Genomic DNA, 19442 nt, shown 5'->3' with positions numbered 1-19442 from the left:
CCATATCTGTCCTTCCTCCATCTCAACCATCCCACTCACCCAAGCTCTTCCCAACCCTCCCCTTCTCCCCTCTCTAAACTTTCCTCTACTCCCTCTACCCTCATGCTCCCAATTTTTGTCTGGTGATCTTGTTTGTTTACAATTTCCATGAGGATCTATATGTGTTTTTCTGTGGATTCACCTTATTACTTAGCTTCTCTGGGATCATGAACAATGGGATTGATGCCCATTGTTTATGGCTAGAATCCACTATTGAGTGAGTATATACCACATTCATAATTTTGGATCTGGGTTATCTCACTCAGGATACTGTTTTCTACTTCCATCCATTTTCATGCAAAATTCAAGATGTCATTGTTTTTTACCACTGAGTAGTACTCTAGTGTTTAGATGTGCCACACTTTCTTTATCCATTCTTCAGTTAAGGGGCATCTAGGTTGTTTTCAGGTTCTGGCTACTACAAATAATGCTGCTATTAACATAGTTGAACAAATACTTTTGCAGTATGATTGGGCATCTTTTGGGTATATTCCCAAGAGTGGTATTGTTGGAGCCTAAGGTAGGTTGACAGCCAATTTTCTGAGTAACCACCACACTGATTTCCAAAGTGGTTGCACAAGTTTGCATTCCCAGCAGCAATGGATGAGTGTTCCCCTTACTCCATATCCTCTCCAGCATAAGCTATCATTGGTGTTTTTTATTTTAGCCATTCTTCAGGTATAAGATTGTATCTCAAGATGGTAAGTTGTTTTCATTTGCACTTCCCTGATGGCTAAGGAAGTTGAACATGACCTTAAGTATCTTTTGGCCATTGGAAATTCTTCTGTTGAGAATTCTCTGTTTAGTGCAGTACGCTATTTTTTAATTAGGTTATTTAGAATTTTAATGTCTAGTTTCTTGAGTTCTTTATATATTTTGGAGATTAGTCCTTTGTCTGATGTTGGGTTGGTGAAGATCTCCCAGTCAGTAGGTTGCCTTTTTATCTTAATGACTGTCCTTTGCTTTAGAGAAGCTTCTCAGTTTCAGGAGGTCCCATTTATTCATTGCTGCTCTTACTGTTTGTGCTACTGGGGTTATACATACAAAGTGGTCTCCTGTGACCATGTATTTCAGGCTACCTCCCACTTTCTCTTCTATCAGATTCAGTATGGTTGGAACTATATTGAGGTCTTTAATCCATTTGGACTTGAGTTTTGTGCATGGTGATAGATATGGATCTATTTTCATTCTTCTACAGGTTGACATCCAGTTATGCCAGCACCATTTGTTAAAGATGATTTCTTTCTTCCATTGTATAATTTTATCTTCTTTGTCAAAAATCAGGTGTTCATAGGCATGCGGATTAATATCCAAGTCTTCATTTCGATTCCATTGGTAAACATCTCTGTTTTTATGCCATTACCAAGCTGTTTTCATTACTGTAGCTTTGTAATAGAGCTTGATTCAGGGACAGTAATGCTTGCAGAAGTTCCTTTATTTCATAGAATTGCTTTGGCTATCCTGGGTTTTTTTGTTTTTCCATATAAAGTTGATTATTGTTCTCTCAAGGTCTGTGAAGACTTTTGCTGGGGTTTTGATGGAGATTGCATTGAATCTATAGATTACCTATATAATTACTATATAATGGCCATTTTAATGATGTCGATCCTACCAATCCAAGAGCATGGGAAATCTTTCCATTTTCTGGTATCCTCTTCAATCTCTTTCTTCAAAGACTTAAAGTTCTTGTCAAATAGGTCTTTCACTTCCTTGGTTAGAGTTACCCCAAGATATTTTATGCTATTTGTGGCTATCGTGAAAGGTGATGTTTCTCTGATTTCCCTCTCAGCTTCTTTATCCTTTGTGTATAAGTGGGCAACTGATTTTTTGGAGTTGATCTTGTGTCCTGCTGTATCACTGAAGGTATTTATCAGCTGTGGCAGATCAGCTGTGGCAGTTCTCTGGCAGAGTTTTTGGGGTCACTTATGTAAACTATCATATCATTTTAAAATAACAAAAGTTTGACTTCTTCCTCCCAATTCAAATCCCCTTGATCTCCTTATGTTCTTCAAGAACTATATAGAAGAGATATGGAGAGAGTAGACAACCTTGTCTTGTTCCTGATTTTAATGGAATCGCTGTGAGTTTCTCTCCATTTAATTTGATGTTATCTGTTGGCTTGTTGTATATTGCTTTTATTGTATTTAGATATGATCCTTGTAGCCCCAATCTCTCCAATATCTTTATCATAAAGATATTTTTGTCAAATGCTTTTTCAGCATCTATTGAAATGATCATATGGTTTTTCTTTCAGTTTATTTATATGATGGATTACATTGATAGATTTTCGTATGTTGAACTAACCCTGCATCTCTGGGATGAAGCCTACTTGATCATAATGGATGATTTTTTTTATGCGTTCTTGTATTCGGATTGCCAGTATTTTATCGAGAATTCTTGCATCCATTTTAATGAGTGAGATTGGTCTGTAATTCTCTTTCTTGGTTGTGTCTTTGTGTGGTTTTGGTATCAGGGTAACTGTAGCTTCATAAAAAAGAGTTTTGCAATGGCCCCTTTGTTTATATTATGTGGAACACATTGAGGGGTATAGGTATTAGCTCTTATTGGAAGTTAAAGTAGAATTCTGTACTAAAATCATTCAGCCCTGGGCTTTTATTGGTTGGGAGCTTTTTGATGACAGCTTATATTTCCTCATGACTTATCAGTCTATTTAAATTGCTCACCTGTTCTTGATTTAATTTTGGTATATGGTATCTATCTAAAAAACTGTCCATTTCTTTTACATTTTTCAATTTTGTGGCATACATGCTTTTGTGTTAAGACCTAATGATTCTCTGAATTTCCTCAGTGTCTGTTGTTATGTCCCCCTTTTCATTTCTGATTTTCATAATTTGGCTGTTCTCTCTCTGCCTTTTTATTAGGTTGGATATGAGTTTGCCAATCTTGTTGGTTTTCTCAAAGAACCAACTCTTTGTTTCATTGATTTTTGAATTGCTTTCTGTGTTTCTATTTTGTTCATTTCTGTCCTTAGTTTGATTATTTCCAATCTTCTACTCCTCCTGGTGAGTCTGCTTCTTTTTTCTTTTTTCTAGAGCTTTCAGGTATGCTGTTGAGTCACTAATGTGAGCTTTCTCCATTTTCATTATGTGGGCACTTAGTGCTATGAACTTTCCTCTTAGCACTGCTTTCATAGTATACCATAGGTTTGGGTATGTTATGTCTTCATTTTCATTGAAATTCAATGAAAACATTAATTTCATTCTTTCTTCCTTGACCCAGGGGTGGTTCAGTAGTTGATTATTCAGTTTCCATGAGTTTGTAGGCTTTCTGGGGGTAGTATTGTTGTTAAATTCTAACTTTACTCTATGGTGATCCGGTAAGACACAGGTTATTACTCCTTTTTTTTAAACTGTGGATGTTTGCTTTTTGCCAAGTAGTATGTGATCAATTTTTGAGAAGGTTTTATGAGGTGCTGAGAAAAAGTTATATTCTTTCTTGTTTGGGTGGAATGTTCTATAGATGTCTGTTAAGTACATTTGATTCATTACATCTGTTTGTTCTTTTATTTCTCTATTAAGTTTCTGTCTAGTTTATCTGTCCACTGGTGAGAGAGGAGTGCTGAAATCTCCTACCATTAGTGTGTGGGGTTTAATGTGTGATTTGAATTTTAGTAATGTTTCTTTTACATATGTGGGTGCTTTTATATTAGAGGCATAGATATTCAGGATTGAGACTTCATCTTGATGAATTATTCCTGTTATGAGTATAAAGTGTCCTTCTTCTTCTCTTCTGATTTATTTTAGTTTGAAATCAATATTGTTAGATATTAGGACAGCCATTCTCACTTGTTTCTTAGGTCTGTTTAATTGGAAAACATTTTTCCAATCCTTTATCCTGCAGTAGGATCTGTCTTTGAGGTTGAGGTGTGTTTCTTGTAAACAGCAGAATACTGGATCTTGTTTTAATATCCATTCTCTTAACCTGTGCCTTTTTATAGGTGAGTGAAGTCCATTGATATTAAGCAATGAAAATCGTGTTTACCATTGATTTAATGATGACCAAGTCACACATTTCGACATCAACTTTACTCTGTTTGAATTCCTCCGATGTCTCCAATTTATGATCTCTTTTTATTATTTTTACACACAAACATGTATGCATGCACACATTACTGCGCGCATACACACACACACACACACACACACACACACACACCCTGCTGAGTTCATTTCTCCTATGTATATGTCAAATGATCAGTTAGGACTAACCTCTGGACATTTGATAGTCTATCTGGATGCTTGCTTCTGGAAAAGAACTTCCTTCCTTCCTTCCTTGCAACCATTTACCTGTAGCTCTTCATTCAGAGCTGGGGCCTTCTGAGATATCCCCCATCCACCTCGGTATGGCAAATTGTTTTGTCATTGTAGAGATCTTGTTTAGGTGAACAAGTTCTTGAGATTTCATGGCTGCCACTCCTCTTCATATACAAAGTACTCTGTTTGTAGAATATTTCTCTGGCTATAGTGATCCCCACCCCATCTTCTGCAATGTTGCATAAGCCTTAGGTGTAGGGGTTGCTTTGTAGATTTTTCAGTGAAGATGGGTGCTCCATCATCAGTCGCTCTCTTATATTTCTATATTTTCTTGGAAAGATAATTACTTCCTTTATAGTTTTTCTATCATGAAAGAGAAAAACATTGTAAAGATCTAGATCTGTGTTTTTCACCAAAATTTCTGGTCTATGAAAAATGCAGAGAAGCCCACAATTAACCAAATAATCTATATCACCTTACAAGGTAATTATATATAACCTTGTAAATAAACCATTTATTATTATTTATTACTAATTAATATTATTGATGTACTACTTGTAACAGTAATGACTGACTTGCGCCAAGAATTGAGACCCATTAACTCAGAATTTCCATTTAAGCAAAACTATACATAAAGACTTCAAAAATAAAACAAAATTTACGGTTAAAATAAGATTTCTATGTGAGATTTCACGGCTCATAAATTTATGTTGATGACCTCTAAAATTTAGTAGTCTAATAATAAAATGAGGACATGTTACTGATCATATCTCTTTACAGAAAACTACAAATGTGTATGGTATCATATATGAAATCATCTGCTACTTCAGCACTTACTTGTTGGACTTTCTTCCTGCACCAGAGTTTCATTTATGTGTTTTAGGCAAGTGCATAACTGTGTTTGCTTAAGGCTGTGTGTAGAAATCAGAGGTTAACATTTGGTTGGCTGAGAAGGTAGGGAACTGAGAACGGTTACTAAGGATAACACAATTCCAGGCGCATGAAGAAAGTTCCAGTTTATTATACTAGATGCCACACTGTCCAGATTTCCAGGATAACCTGTTGCTCTAAACTTCCTTATTAAGCCATATTATATGGAAAAGAAAATTTCTTAAGAAAGAACACCAGAGTGTGCCAGGCAGGGGACTTGTGCTTGAGTTTCCTTGAACACAGTCCAGAATGTATTCCAGTGTAGATCCTTACACTCAACTCATGAGCACATATCTTCAACTTGATGGTCATTTATTAGTAATTATGCTCAGAGTAACATCTTATGCCCTTGATTTTATATTTAGTTTTTATAGAAGGAAGAATTATCAAGGATTAGCTAATTTTATGTCTTTTATTCATTATCATGTTTTTGTGTGGTGGGGGGAAGATCAGCAAACTATTTAGTTGAAAATCTTCATAATTGAGTGATATGGAAGACAATGGGTTTCTCCACATCCCTGCCATTTGAGTCAAATGGTGAGCCTTGTATATGATAGGGCAGTTGGAGGTGGCTTATGACATTGAGAAAAACCAAGGGTTGGTCCCTATTCATTAACAACATCTACTCTTGGTTTCTTCTTTCTTAGCCATTTGAGTAGGTGGTGGATAATTGGAGGAAGAGATACTAGTAATCTACATTTTCCAATTGTTCTATAGCTTACCTGTATATTAAAGTACAGTAGAACTGACCACTTGTCTAATTTTCAGTTTAAACAGTTTCCCGTTGTGATGACAACGAATTTATTACTTGAAAGAAATAATCACATCCAAATCTCCAAAGATATTGCTATACCTGTATGTTATAACAGAGTTGTGAGATTTATTACTGAGATATATAGTGATGTATTTGTGATATAGCTAGGAATGAATGAATAAAAATTGTTTTTTTCCCACCCACCATGCAAGTTAACTTTGAAAATATTTGATACTATTTTTCACATATCTAGGCTCTACCATTGTTTTGCTGTTTACTTCCATTAACAATTATGGCACTGTAACTTAAGTATTAATAGACCTAAGATTTGGTACTACAGAATTGTAACATTATATCAAATTATTTTCATTATCCCTAACCAGGCAAAACACAAATATTATTTGAAAATATTACATCTGTGACGATCACAGATTGTATAAAGAATGTTATCATTCCATGTACTGTTTCCAATATAAATGCAAAAGACATCAAGGAGTTGTCCATAAGGTGGATCTTTGGAAAAACTCTTATTTTAACCTTTGAAGGGCATTCAAACACATACTCTAAAATTCCTCCGTTTAAAAGCGCACAGATTTCCACCTCCGCCTTTTTAAAAGGAGATGCATCTTTAACGCTGGATACGAATGAGGCAAAAGCAGGAAACTACACCTGTGAAGTTAAGGAACTAAGCAGAGAAGGCAGACATACCGTGGAACTGAAGTACCACTGCAGTAAGTGACACACTTTAAATATGGTTTGTCTCTTTGCATATACATCTGGAATCTGGATGGAGCTGATGACCATGCTTGGGGGTAGTCTTCAAGAGACACCTTGATGCTATTTTGAGGAGTGGGCTAATCCCTAAAGTAGTGCCTTATCAATTCTGATGCCAGCACCCCACTTCTATCAGGTGGGGTGCCTTTCTGGAGTTTATGTACATATACACATTCAAACTGGAACTATGGTCTGGCCTTGCTGCCAAAGTTGTGGTATTTTGTAGAAGTTCTTATATGGCAGTGACTTTGTTTATGTCCTCCTAAGAGTTCTACTGTTACATTTTACTCAGGACTGCGTTTTTAAATGATAATTGGGTTTTGCTATTCATTTGTATGTCTTTATGTTCTCTGCATGTTAGATGACATTTTCACCAAAAGATGTGATAGAGCTCTAAGTACCTAAAGTGAAAAAAAGATTAGTCACTAAAATCAAGTATCTGATCTCAGAATATAATAGTTAATCCAAATTAGTTTTAAATTCATAGGATTTTCAATTTAAGATTTGTTGATCACATGCTCCATCAGTCCCTGTCCAGTTGGCCTTGGTAAGTTCCCATTAGATCAGCCCCACCATTGCAGTGGGTGGGCGCACCCCTCGCGGTCCTGACTTCCTTGCTCATGTTCTCTCTCCTTCTGCTCCTCATAAGGCCCTTGGGAGCTCAGTCCAATGTTCTAATGTGGGTCTCTGTCTCTATCTCCATCCATCGCCAAATGAGGGTTCTATGGTGATATGCAAGATATTGATCAGATCAAACTGGACTCTCTGAACGTGGCTGACAAGGAGGGCTGAATGGGAATCCAAGGACAATGGCAGTGGGTTTTGATTCTACTGCATGTACTGGCTTTGGGAGAACCTAGTCTGTTTGGATGTTCACCTTCCTTGAAATGAATGTGGGAGGAGGACCTTGGACTTCCCACAGGGTAGGGAACCCTGACTGCTCTTTGGACTGGAGAGAGAGGGAGAGGGGGGATGGAGAAAGAGGGAGGGAAATGGAATAAGGGGAGGAGGTGAAAATTTTTAATAATAATAATAAAAAACTTGAAAAAAAAGATTTGTTGATATAACATTAGTTCAATTAAAGCAAGCATATAATCAATATTGCTAGTGTTAAGGAGAACTTTAGTACTTTCATTTATATTGTTGGATCCTGAAGATCATAAAATTGCAAATTTCCTTGATGTGAGAGAACACAACATTGCTTGCAGGTTGCTCTGTTCCAGACACATCTATTTGTCTTTTAAGTTTTCTAAGTAAATGAAAATAAATTCTGCCCTTTTTTTCATGAAGGCTGATTAATATATTTCAACCTCACCTTTTCCCTGTTGGAATTCCTTCTGAATCTCCCCTACTCGAATTCATGTCCTTTTTATTAATTTTTTTGCACACACACACACACACACACACACACACACGGATGCATGCATCCATGCACACTCACACATAAAGCTGAGTTCATTAGTCTTTCCTAATGTATACATCACATGGTCAGTTAGGACTCTGGATATTGGATAGTCTATCAGGAAGCTTGCCTACGGACAAGAGCATCCTTCCTTCCTCTCTTGCAGCCATTTACCTGTAGATCCTCATCTAGGGTTGGATTCTTCTGAGATTTCCCCTTTCCACCTCGGAATTTCAAATTGTGTTATCACCCTGTTCTTAAGATTTCTTTGGTGCCACTCCCTGCCATGTATCAAAGACTTCATTTGTAACTATTCCACTGCCTCTAACAATCCTCAACCCCCACTTCTGACATGTTTTCTAAGTCTTAGGTGTAGGTGTTGCTTTGCAGAATTTTAGTGGATGTGGGTGCTCCATGTTTCCTACTTTTTTCTGGTTTGCCACTCCAATGGGATTGGCTGGCCTCACACTCCTGCCACCGTGAGTTCCCTGACATGAAAGATTGTGCCACTCTGGAACTGAAAGCCAAAGTAAACCTTTCCTCCATTAACTTGCTTTTTCAGGATATTTTATCACAGAAACATGAATGAAATAAACAGTCTTGTGGTATAGCCTCATCCATTCTTATCAAGACAGCTTTTTGGTTATGTTGCAAAACAATAATGAAGAGGAGTTAGTATTCCCAGGTACAGGACAGACACTGTAAACTCTGACATCATAGATAGCCTTCTTCTCACTTCAGAAGAATCTTGTTCTCTTACTCAAGAGAATACCAGACTGTCTATGACCTTTTTTACATCCTTTATCTCAGAGACTTTGTTCCAGTGCCTTATTGTTCAGTCCTGTATCCTAGATCTTGCCCTCATCATTGAATCCTTCCCCTTTGCTTGCAGTCATTATTAAACTATTACTTCATAATAAAAAAGAAAACAAAAATCTAAAATAATTTTTAAAATGTACTGTGCCTTTGTCCCTACTTCAGCTCTTACTTGTTGGAATATATTACTGTCCCAGAGTTTCATTTATGTGTCCTCTGCAAATACATATCTTTATTTGCTTAACACTATGTGTAGAGGTCAGAGGTTAACCTCACCTTGGCTATTGTTCCTTAGATACTAGCCACTTTTTCTCTTCATTTATTTATTTATTTAAATTTTTTGATTGCTTTTGTGTTTTTCTTTAAAGAAAAACTCACAGCTTTGAAGAATGTAGATAGATATCTATGTTTTTTTCCTGGGGTTTCCTAACTTTGGGGTGTCTGAAAAGCTAGAGAACTGGGAACAGTGAGCAATGGAAACCCCCAAGGTTAGTGAGGATAGCACAATTCCAGGAGCATGAAGAAGTTCCAGCTCATTATACTAGAGGCCACACTGTCCAGATTTCTGGTGTGGCTTAGGGAGCAGTTCTTAGATGTTTTCAATTATGATTTTCTCCTCCATATTCTCGAAAGGTCACTCACACTTTGCTCCCATCCTCCTTATTTAAACCATGCTACAGAAAAGCAAATTGCTTAAGAATAAACATCAGAGTGTGCCAGACAGGAAACTTGTATTTTCTCAAACAAAGTCCAGAATGTATTCCAGTGTAGATCTGTACCCTCAACTCATGGGCACTCATCTTTATCTTGATGGTCATTTATTAGTAATTGTACTCTTAGAGTAACATCTTATGCCCTTGATTTTATTTTTAGTTTATATGGAAGGAGGAATTATCGAGGAGTAGCAAAGTTAATGTCTTATACTCATTAGCACTTTTTTTGTGTAGTAGGGGAAAAAATCAGCAAACTATTTAGGTGAAAGTCTTGATAAATGAATGATATGGAGGACAAGTGGTTTCTCCACATCTCTGCCATTTGAGTCTAATGGTGGGCCTTTTTGATATGGTAGTGCAGTTAGGTATGGCTTATGCATTTAAGAAGAACCAAGGGCATGATTGAGCATCTGTTCGGTATATACCCAAAAGTAGTATTATTGGGTCTTGAAGAAGGCTTTTTTCCTAATTTTCTGAGAAATCAACACAATGTCATCCAAAGGAGCTGTACCAGCTTGCAAGGACATATACTCAACTCTGTTCATAGCAGCATTGTTCATTATAACCAGAACCTGGAAACAACCTAAATGCCCCTCAACCAAAGAATGGATAATGAAAATGTTGTACATTTACACAATGTAAATACTACTCCACAGTACTACACAGCAGAAAAAATAATGACATCTTGAATTTTGCAGACAAATGGATGAAGCTAGAGAACATCATTTGGAGTAAGGTAATCCCAACACAGAAAGAGAAGTACCACATGTACTAACTCATAAGTGTTTTTTAAATATAAAGCAAAGAAAACCAGCCCACAAATTACAATTCCAGAGAATTGTAGACAACAATAAGGACACTAAGATAGACTTACATAGATATAACCTACATGGGAAATAGAGAAAGGCAAGCTCTCCTGAATAAATTGGGAGCATGGGGACCTTGGGAGAGTGTTGAAGGGGAGGGGAGAAGCAGGACAGGGAGCAGAGGAAAATGTAGAGCTCAAAACAAAGAAGAAGAAGAAGAAGAACAACAACAACAACAGCAGCAGCAACAACAACAACAACAACAACAACAACCAAGGGGTTGTCTATACTCATTAGCAACATCTGCTCTTGGTTTCTTCTTTCTTAGACTTTTGAGTAGTTAGTGGATTATTGGAGGAAGAAATAGCAGTAATCTACATTTGGCAATTGTTCTGTAGCTTCAAAGAAATGTCAAAGTAAGAAAATGCCAGTCAACTGTGTATAATACTTGTGAGACTGACATACAAATTGTCTTCTGCTTTCTTTATGCAATGGGAAATAGCCAAGGAGATTACTTTTCCTTGATATTCTTTAAACTATTTCATCCAAGTAAAAAGATAGGACCTTATTGATCAGACTTACCAGTATATTAAAGTACAGTTAAACTGGCCGCTTATTTAATTATCAGTTAAAAATTTTCCAATTGTGATGACAATGTATTATTACTTGACAGAAATAGTTACATCCAAGTCTTCAAAGATATTGCTAAACTAGTATATTCAAAAACAGTTGTTGTATTTATTACTAAGATATATAGTGATGTATTCATAATATTGCCAGTAATGAATGAAAAAATGCTCTATTTTTCTACCCACTATGACAATTAACTTTGAAAATATTTGATACTGTTTTTCACCTTCATGGTCTCTTACATTGTTATGTTATTTGCTTCCATTAATAATTGCAGCACTGTTACTTAAGTATTCATAATGCAACTAAGATTTGGTATTACAGAATTGCAGAATTATATCAAATTATTTGTTTTATCTTTTCTCAATTTCAGCAAAGCTATTATTTAAAAATATTAAATCTTTGATGATCAGAAACTGTGAAAAGGTTGTTATCATTCCATGCTACATTTCCAGTATAAAGGCAGAGGACATCAAAGAGTTATCCTTGAAGTGGAGCTTTGAAAAAACACGTATTTTAACCTTTGGAGGACATTCAAACACATACACTAAAATTCCTACATTTAAAAGTGCACGGATTTCCATCCCAGGCCTTCTAAAGGGAAACGCTTCTTTGACGTTGGATAGGAATGAAGCAAAAGTGGGAAGCTACACATGTGAAGTCAAGCAGCTAAACAGAGAAGGTAGACACACCGTGAAACTAAAACAGCACCGTGGTAAGTGACACACTCTAAATATGGATTGTCTCTTTGCATATCCATCTGGAATCTTAAGGAAGCTTGTAACCATGCTTGGGCATAGAGTCTTCAAGAGACACCTTGATGCTATTTTGAGGAGTGGGTTCATCCTCAAAGGACTGGATTAATTGTCACCAGTGAAAGTTATTGCAAAAAATATAAAAATATTCACCACTTTATGCTTTGTGGAACATACCATTTCCTCTTTGAGTTAATGTCGTGCAATATCTGAGATCCCACAGGTGATGTCATCAGAACAGGTGTGGACACTGGGCTGGGAAGGCAGGTATGCTGAAGAAGTATCCACAGCAGCAGTATGAGGACTTGTGTTTAGACCTCAAGTGCCCAATTAAAAGACAGAATCTGTAACGCATGTGTGTCTTCAGAGGCAGTCTAGAAGTCAGGATGGAGACAGCCTTAGCTCTAAATCTTGTAGCCACATAGTTCAGTCCATGGGCAGGGAGGAAGGCTTACTGAAAAGCCTGGTTTTTGGTTGAAAACTAATTGAGAAAGACACACAACATTAACTCTTAGTTTATATACATGTGCATACACATAGATATGCACTCGCACACTGGACACACACATGCAAATAAACAAGAGGAGGAGGAAGGGGAAGATTGTTCAGAAGCTAAGAAGGTATCAATGCCATGATTATGGTTTTCTCTATTTCTATGACCATGTACGAAACCAGAGCTCGGTGATTTATCAACCCTCCTGCCTCAGTTATTCTGTTATAACACCGGGGGAAAAGACTAAGAAAATTGGATTTTTGTAAACTCTACCTTTATCTATGTCCTGGTACAACAGATCTTACTGGAGAGATGACAAATGGGCTGAGAAACTACACTTAAAAAATAATCACCTGCTACTACCATGTATTAATATAATGTCTGTGGTGGTTCAGTATGAAATGACCATGAGATGCTCGTGTATTTGTAGTCCCCCGCTTGTATAATTTAGATGATTGCAGAACCTCTGAGAGTCCAGCATAACTAGTAAAGAAAAGAGAGGTCTCTAAAGTTGTAGCTATCCTTGGTTCTGGCCATGCACTCTACATTTTGGTTTGCTGCCATCTAAAGCCCCACCTCCACCTGCTCCAAGCTCTGCTGACTCAGCTACTCCACTGCCTCGACTGCCTTCCCATGAAACTGAACCAAAGGAAAACCCCCTACCTTAAGTTGTTTCTGCCAGCTAAACTGTCAGAGGAAGATGTATATAATGCAATATTTTCATCATTAAGACCATTGTTTCTATATGATTTTCTCTTTTATTTTTTTCACATTGAAATTCACTCTGTGCATTTATTTTGTGGTTGTCAGAATTTGGGCTATAGGTCCCAGGCTCATAGACTCTGCATTTTATTTTACCACTGTAAGAAGACTTTCTTTCATATGCTTTCCTTTTCCTTTTTCTTTCTCCCCATTTTCCCTCTTATTTTTCTCTCCATTTTTGATTTTTATTATATATTTTAGCATTTAAAGTAATATTTAAATCTAAAAAATTTTGATCATATTCTTCCCTTCCTCTAGGTCCTTCCAGATCCTCTTCTTAATCCCTACTCAAGAAATTTTAAGTTCTTTCTTAAAAAACATATAAACAAAAGCCCAAATAAACAAAACACTCAAAACCAAGAAAACAAAACCATAATCAAATGAAAAAATCAAACAAAATAACAAACTGTAGCAAAATACCTGCTTGTATGTTCCTACATACATACATACACCCCACACACACACACACAAATAAAACCAAAAAAGAAAAGAGCAAACTGTGGAACCATTATATGTTGGTCAACTACGTCAACTACTCTTGAGCATCAGACCTTTCCTGGGTTGATATAGCCAGCATCACTCCATTGGAAAACATTGATTTTTCTTGCACGGCAGGCAAAAACAGCAGTACAGTTATTAACTTCACTAAGTTAATAAGTTTTTATTTTTTTCAAATATCACAAAATAAAATATAGTAAGTTAAAATTAAATCTATCACACTGAAGTTGGAGAAGATGAACCAACAGAAGAAAAAGAGCCAAAAAGAAGGCAAAGAATCAGAGACCCTCTAATTTAGTCACACATTCTGTGAAATCACTAGCCAAAAGTTTATTTATACACAGAGGATGTATTGTACATCCATGCAGCTTCTGTGCTTGTTGCTTCAGCCTCTGTAAATTTCTATGAGCTTTTCTCATATTGATGTCGAGGGACTTGTTTCCTTGGTGTTTATTTTTCTCTTTTGGGAGAATGCAGAGTATGCTCCTGGACCAAAGACAGTAGCACATAAAATTCAAGCTCTATGTAGGCACCAGCTCAACATCTCCATCTTCAATGGGTTATGTAGGAGTTGTCCTCGGCAATGGGACCTTAATGTCAGCAACCTAGAGTCTTGACAACAACCTGGGTTCTTAAGAAATCCCATGGGACCCCTTTAGCCAACAGTTCAAATATTTATAACCCAATCACGTACTGGAAGCTTCATTTGATGACAAGAGATTTCCTGTTGGGACTGTCTTCCCCATTACTGAGCAACTAGGCAGTTTCATTTCCTCTCTCTTTCTCTCTCTCTCTCTCTCTCTCTCTCTCTCTCTCTCTCTCTCTCTCTCTCTCTTTCTCTCTCTCTCTTAAATGTCCTAAGTGTCCAATCTGGACACTGTGCATCTTGTTAATGGTCGAGGCATGGGAAGTTCTTTGCCCAAAGGCCGGTTTTGCCAAGAAAAAAACAAGCTCCAAGTGGAGTGTCATTGCTGCCAATATTTATTCAAGAATAGATTGGTGTTGACGGGAACAATTGTCTCTCATGTCAATAGAATGTTGTTATCTTGTTATGTATTTTTAGTAAATTGCTGTACATGTAATAATCTTTATTGTCCAGTAGATGTTGGGGTTGTGGGTGCACGTGGCAGAGGCAACCAACAGTCTCACTTGCGTTTGCTGTGGCAGAGCTTGGTTTCACATTGTTGGCGGCTTTAAATGCTAACAAATATATTTAACAGATTGAGGGTGCTAATTCAATTTCGTACACAGAAGGCTTTGTTTTGTTTTGTTTTGTTTTGTTTTCTGGTGGCCAGACTATCAGGAAACCCAGAGTTTGTGAGCTTTGAACACAAAACAGAGAAGTCTGTGCTCCTGGAAAGTGGGTGGTGTGAGCAAGTGTCCATTGGGAAAAGTGAACAGGTTGAGTGTGGGGTGGGGTGGCCCCTTGTGTAGGCTAGTAGACTGCGGGGGTGGAGTCAGGATGGCAGACAGCAGATCCTGGGCACTGGCTGGAGATGCTGCAGTAGCAAGCAGGCAGGACATGGTGGGGTTGCAGGCTGGGGAGGGAGACCTAATGGTTCATCCTGGTAGGCATGGAGTCAGGATCAGTGTTGGGTGTCAGATGTAGTGGATTACATCTGTTTTTATAATACCCAAGGCCACACCCATAGTGGTCCAGGTCTCAAAGGCCATTGACTAAAGGAGTTCCCCCAGCACTAAGACAACACTCTCTCCATACCTATTCTATATATTACTTGAAGTTTTAGCTAGAGCAGCAAGACAACCAAAGAAGATCAAAGGGATAAAAATTTGAAGGGAAGATGTCAAAGTATCATTATTTGCAGATGATATTATAAGTACACATAATTGACCATACAGTTTCCACCAAGGACCTCCTACAGATGATAAACACTTTTAGCGAAGAGGTTATATACACGTTTAACTTTTGATAAAAGCAAAAACAAACAAGACAAACAAACCCCACAGTATCCCTTCTATACACAAATAACAAATGGAATGAGAAAAAATCAGGGAAACAACACTTTGCTTAACAGCTTCAAATAACATAAAATATCTTAGGGGAACTCTAACCAAACAAGTGAAAGACTTGTATGATGAAAAATTCATGTCTTGGAAGAAAGAAATTGAAGAAGATAGTAAAAGGTAGAAAGATCTCTCATGCTCATGGATCAGTAGGATCAAAGTAATAAAAATGACCATTCAACCAAAATCAATGTACTGTTTCAATACAATCCCCCATCAAAATTTCAACACAGTTATTCACAGACATTGAGAGGACCTGAAAAATTCATACAGAAAAACAAAAAAAATCTAGGATTTCTAAACATTTCTGAACAATAAAAGCATACTGGAGATATTACCATCCCAAATTTCAAGTTCTAATACAGAAGTATGGTGATAAAAACTGAATATTATTGGCATAAAAACAAACATATTTATCAGTGTAATAGATTGAAGATCAATACATGAATTCAAACACATGTAAACCTGATTTATTTTAAAAGAAATCAGAAATACACACTGGGAAAAAAAAGGCAGCATCCTCAACAAACGGTACTGGTCAAACTGGATGTTCACTGTAGAAGAGTGCAAATAGATCTGTATTTATCACCCTGCACAAATTTCAAGTCTGGGTGGATCAAAGATTACAACATAAAACCACATACACTAAACCTGATAGAAGAGAAAGTGGAGAATAAATTTGAATGCATTGACACAGGAGACGACTTTCTGAACAGAACACCAGTAGTGCAGGCACTAAGTATCTGGACAGCAAAAGAAACTGTAGAACAAAGTGACAGCCTACAGAATAAGAAGGCATTTTTTTTTTACCTTTTACTCCATATCCAATAGAGGACTAATATCTAAACTGTATAAAGAACTCAAAATACTAGATATCATAAAACCAAATAATTTAATTAAAAATGTGGTCCAGATCTAAACAGAGATTTCTCAATTGAGGAATCTCAAATGAGTAAGAAACATTTAAAGAAATATTCATCATCCTTAGCTGTCATGGGAATGCAAATCAAAACTAGTTTGAGATTCTATCTTACACATATCTGAATAGTTAAGATCGATAATACAAGTGATAGTTCACGTTGATGAGGATATGGATCAAGAGAAGCACACATCCATTGCTGGAGGGAGTCTAGACTTGGTAAAGCCACTGTGAAAATCAACATGGCAGTTACTCAGGAAATTGGGAATTGATCTACCTCTCTTGGGCATATGCCCAAAGGAAACTTCATTCTACTGCAAGGACATTTGTTCACCATGTTCATAATAGCTTTATTCATACTAATTAGAAATTGGGAACAACCTTGATACTCCTCAACAGAAGAATGGATAAAGAAAATATGATACATCTACACAATGGAGTATTAGTTAATAACAGTTAAAAAACTGACATGACATCATGAAATTTGCAAGCAAATAGATTGAGCTAAAAGAAACCATCCTGAGTAAGATAATCCAGACTCAGAACTAAAAGAAATTATCCTGAGTAAGGTAATCCAGACTCAGAAAGACAAATATAGTATGTATTCACTTATAAGTGGATATTATCTGTTAAGTAAATGATAACCAGGCTAAAATCTATAGACACAGAGAAGTTAAGCAAAGAGGAAAGGTCTAAGCACATATGGATTTTTCTGGAAATGGGAAATATAATAGATTTTATATGTGAGCTAGGAACAGTTTGGAACTGGAGCAGGAAGGATCAGGTGGGAGTGGGGGAGATAGGAATGAAAGAAAAAGTACAGTGAGAGACAACTAGAATTTGGGGCATTTAGTAGGTGATGTAGAAACCTATTGTAGTAGAAACTTCCTGGAGCTATGAAGGTGATCCTAATGAAGACTCCTAGAAACGGGGGATGTGGCGCATCATCTGGCCATCTCTTATAGTCAGACAAGGCTTCCAGTGGCCGGTCTGAGTTGCATTCAGCTTAATTTGTTTTCCAAGAGGGGTTCCATTGAGATATATAGACACACCAGGTTGATGCTAAGACAAAGGATAGCTCTCTGCAAACTGACAGCAGGGCCACATTGCCAAGGACAGCATCCAAGCAACTCATTGAAGTCAAATGGTTGCCTACTTGAAGCCTTCATTTCTATGTCTAGTCTCTTTGTTATGGGAAGGTACTCTACAGGTTATCAAAAGAGAAACCAACTCAACCACAAAACCTTTGACCTACTCTATGTCTACCCTATAAAATATGATAGGTCAATGATGTCACAAAACTTTTGGGTAACTATTGAATGCCTTATTTGACTTAAGGTCCACTCCATGAGAAGGAACCCATACTCAGCACTGCTTGGGTGACCAAGAGCTAGAAAGCTTAAAGACCCTGAGTTAAAATCACACACAACTGTCAAAACAACAACAAAAAAATTAAAATGATTCCTATTGCTATTCTACTACACTCAAAGATTAGTGCCTTACTGAGGCATCATCAGAGAGACTTTCTTCAGCAACAGAGAAGAAGTAGAGTCCCACACCCCAATACTGTGTGGATAGAATCTAAATTGGAGGTCTCTACCAAATCCCTCCCCTCAGAGCTTAGGGAAGAGAAAGCAGAAAAATTATGAGAGACAGAGGGGATGGAGAATCCAGGAAAACATGGTCCTCTGAATTAACTACACAAGGCACCTATGAACTCACAGAGACTGAGGTCACAAACTCAGGGCCTACATAGGTCTGCACCCGGTCTTCTGTGTATATATTATAGATTTCATTTTAATATTTTTATGGAACTCCTGACCATGAAAATGAGTTGGTCTCTGACTCTTTTGCCTGCTCTTGGGGCTCTTTCCCTATGTTTGGTTTCCATGGTCAACTTTGCTGTGAAACTTTTTGCTTTATCTTATTATTTTCTTTTGTCAGATTTTGTTTTTATTTCTTAGACATCTGGTCTTTTCTAATGAGAGACATAAAGGGAGTGGATCTGAAGAGAAGGGAAGGGGATAAGAAATTGGGATGAGTAGAAGAAAGGGAAACTCTAATCAGGATATATTGTAGAAGGAAAGAATCTGTTGTCTGAGGTTTTCTGTCCTGCCTGGTTCCCACAATTGTTAAGTCCCAAAGAAATTACACAGAAGTTTACATTAGTTAGCTTTTTGTCCTAATAGCTCAGACTTCTTATTAACTCTTATTACTTATATTAACCCATTATGCTTATCTTTATTAGCCATGTGGCTCAGTACCTTATTGGGCAAGCCAGTCACATCTTGCTTCTTTTGTGACTGGATCACAACTGCTGACCAAGCTTTCCTCTTCCAAGAATTCTTCTGTTCTCATCACCTCACCTCTACTTCTTGCATGGTTGGCCCACCTATACGTCCTGTCTGGCTACTAGCCAATCAGCATTTATTTCAAATATAATTGACAGGGTGCGGACCATTGTCTCACAGCAAGACTCTATTATCAATAATAGAAGAGCCAACTTTGCTTTCAATACTTTAGGTATATTATCTTTTTTAACAGCCAGTCACCTGCTAAGGGATAGGTATAGCCAATATATCTCCTGGCAGCAAAATAGGTGTTCCGTCCTGGATGTGTGGTGAGAGCATGTTCTCCACAGGTGGACTGCCCTTCTACATAAAGAGGGTGATGAGAATTGGGACATAAACTCAAGGTACCAGTTCATTGGGCAACCTAAATAAATATGTCATTACATGAGCAAATCATATTTTAAATTTATTTTGCATATAAATGTATATAAATGGTGGCTATTGTTTTTAAATATTTTAATCTTCCATCTGTATAATAAAAATATATCTGAGACTGTTAAT

General features: G+C 37.1%; 1 protein-coding gene across 2 annotated transcripts in view; it reads left to right on the top strand.

The window, feature by feature from the left end:
• LOC125413223 (leukocyte surface antigen CD47-like) overlaps positions 1-19442 on the top strand; it is a 77000-nt gene that overhangs the window by 22992 nt on the left and 34566 nt on the right. Inside the window, exons 3-4 of one of the 2 annotated variants that reach the window (XM_048454407.3) lie at positions 6381-6728; positions 11512-11853. In XM_048454407.3, the coding sequence (XP_048310364.2) occupies positions 6381-6728; positions 11512-11853 (690 nt within the window). The remainder of the gene's footprint in view (positions 1-6380; positions 6729-11511; positions 11854-19442) is intronic. The other variant, XM_048454408.3, reaches the window with a different exon arrangement.

The sequence above is a fragment of the Myodes glareolus genome, chromosome 2 (genome assembly GCF_982192425.1).
Source record: "Myodes glareolus chromosome 2, mMyoGla1.1, whole genome shotgun sequence".
Taxonomy (NCBI): Eukaryota; Metazoa; Chordata; class Mammalia; order Rodentia; family Cricetidae; genus Myodes; species Myodes glareolus.
The sequence above is the reverse complement of the archived record's forward strand: the minus strand, read 5'-3'. Positions and strand labels throughout refer to the sequence as shown.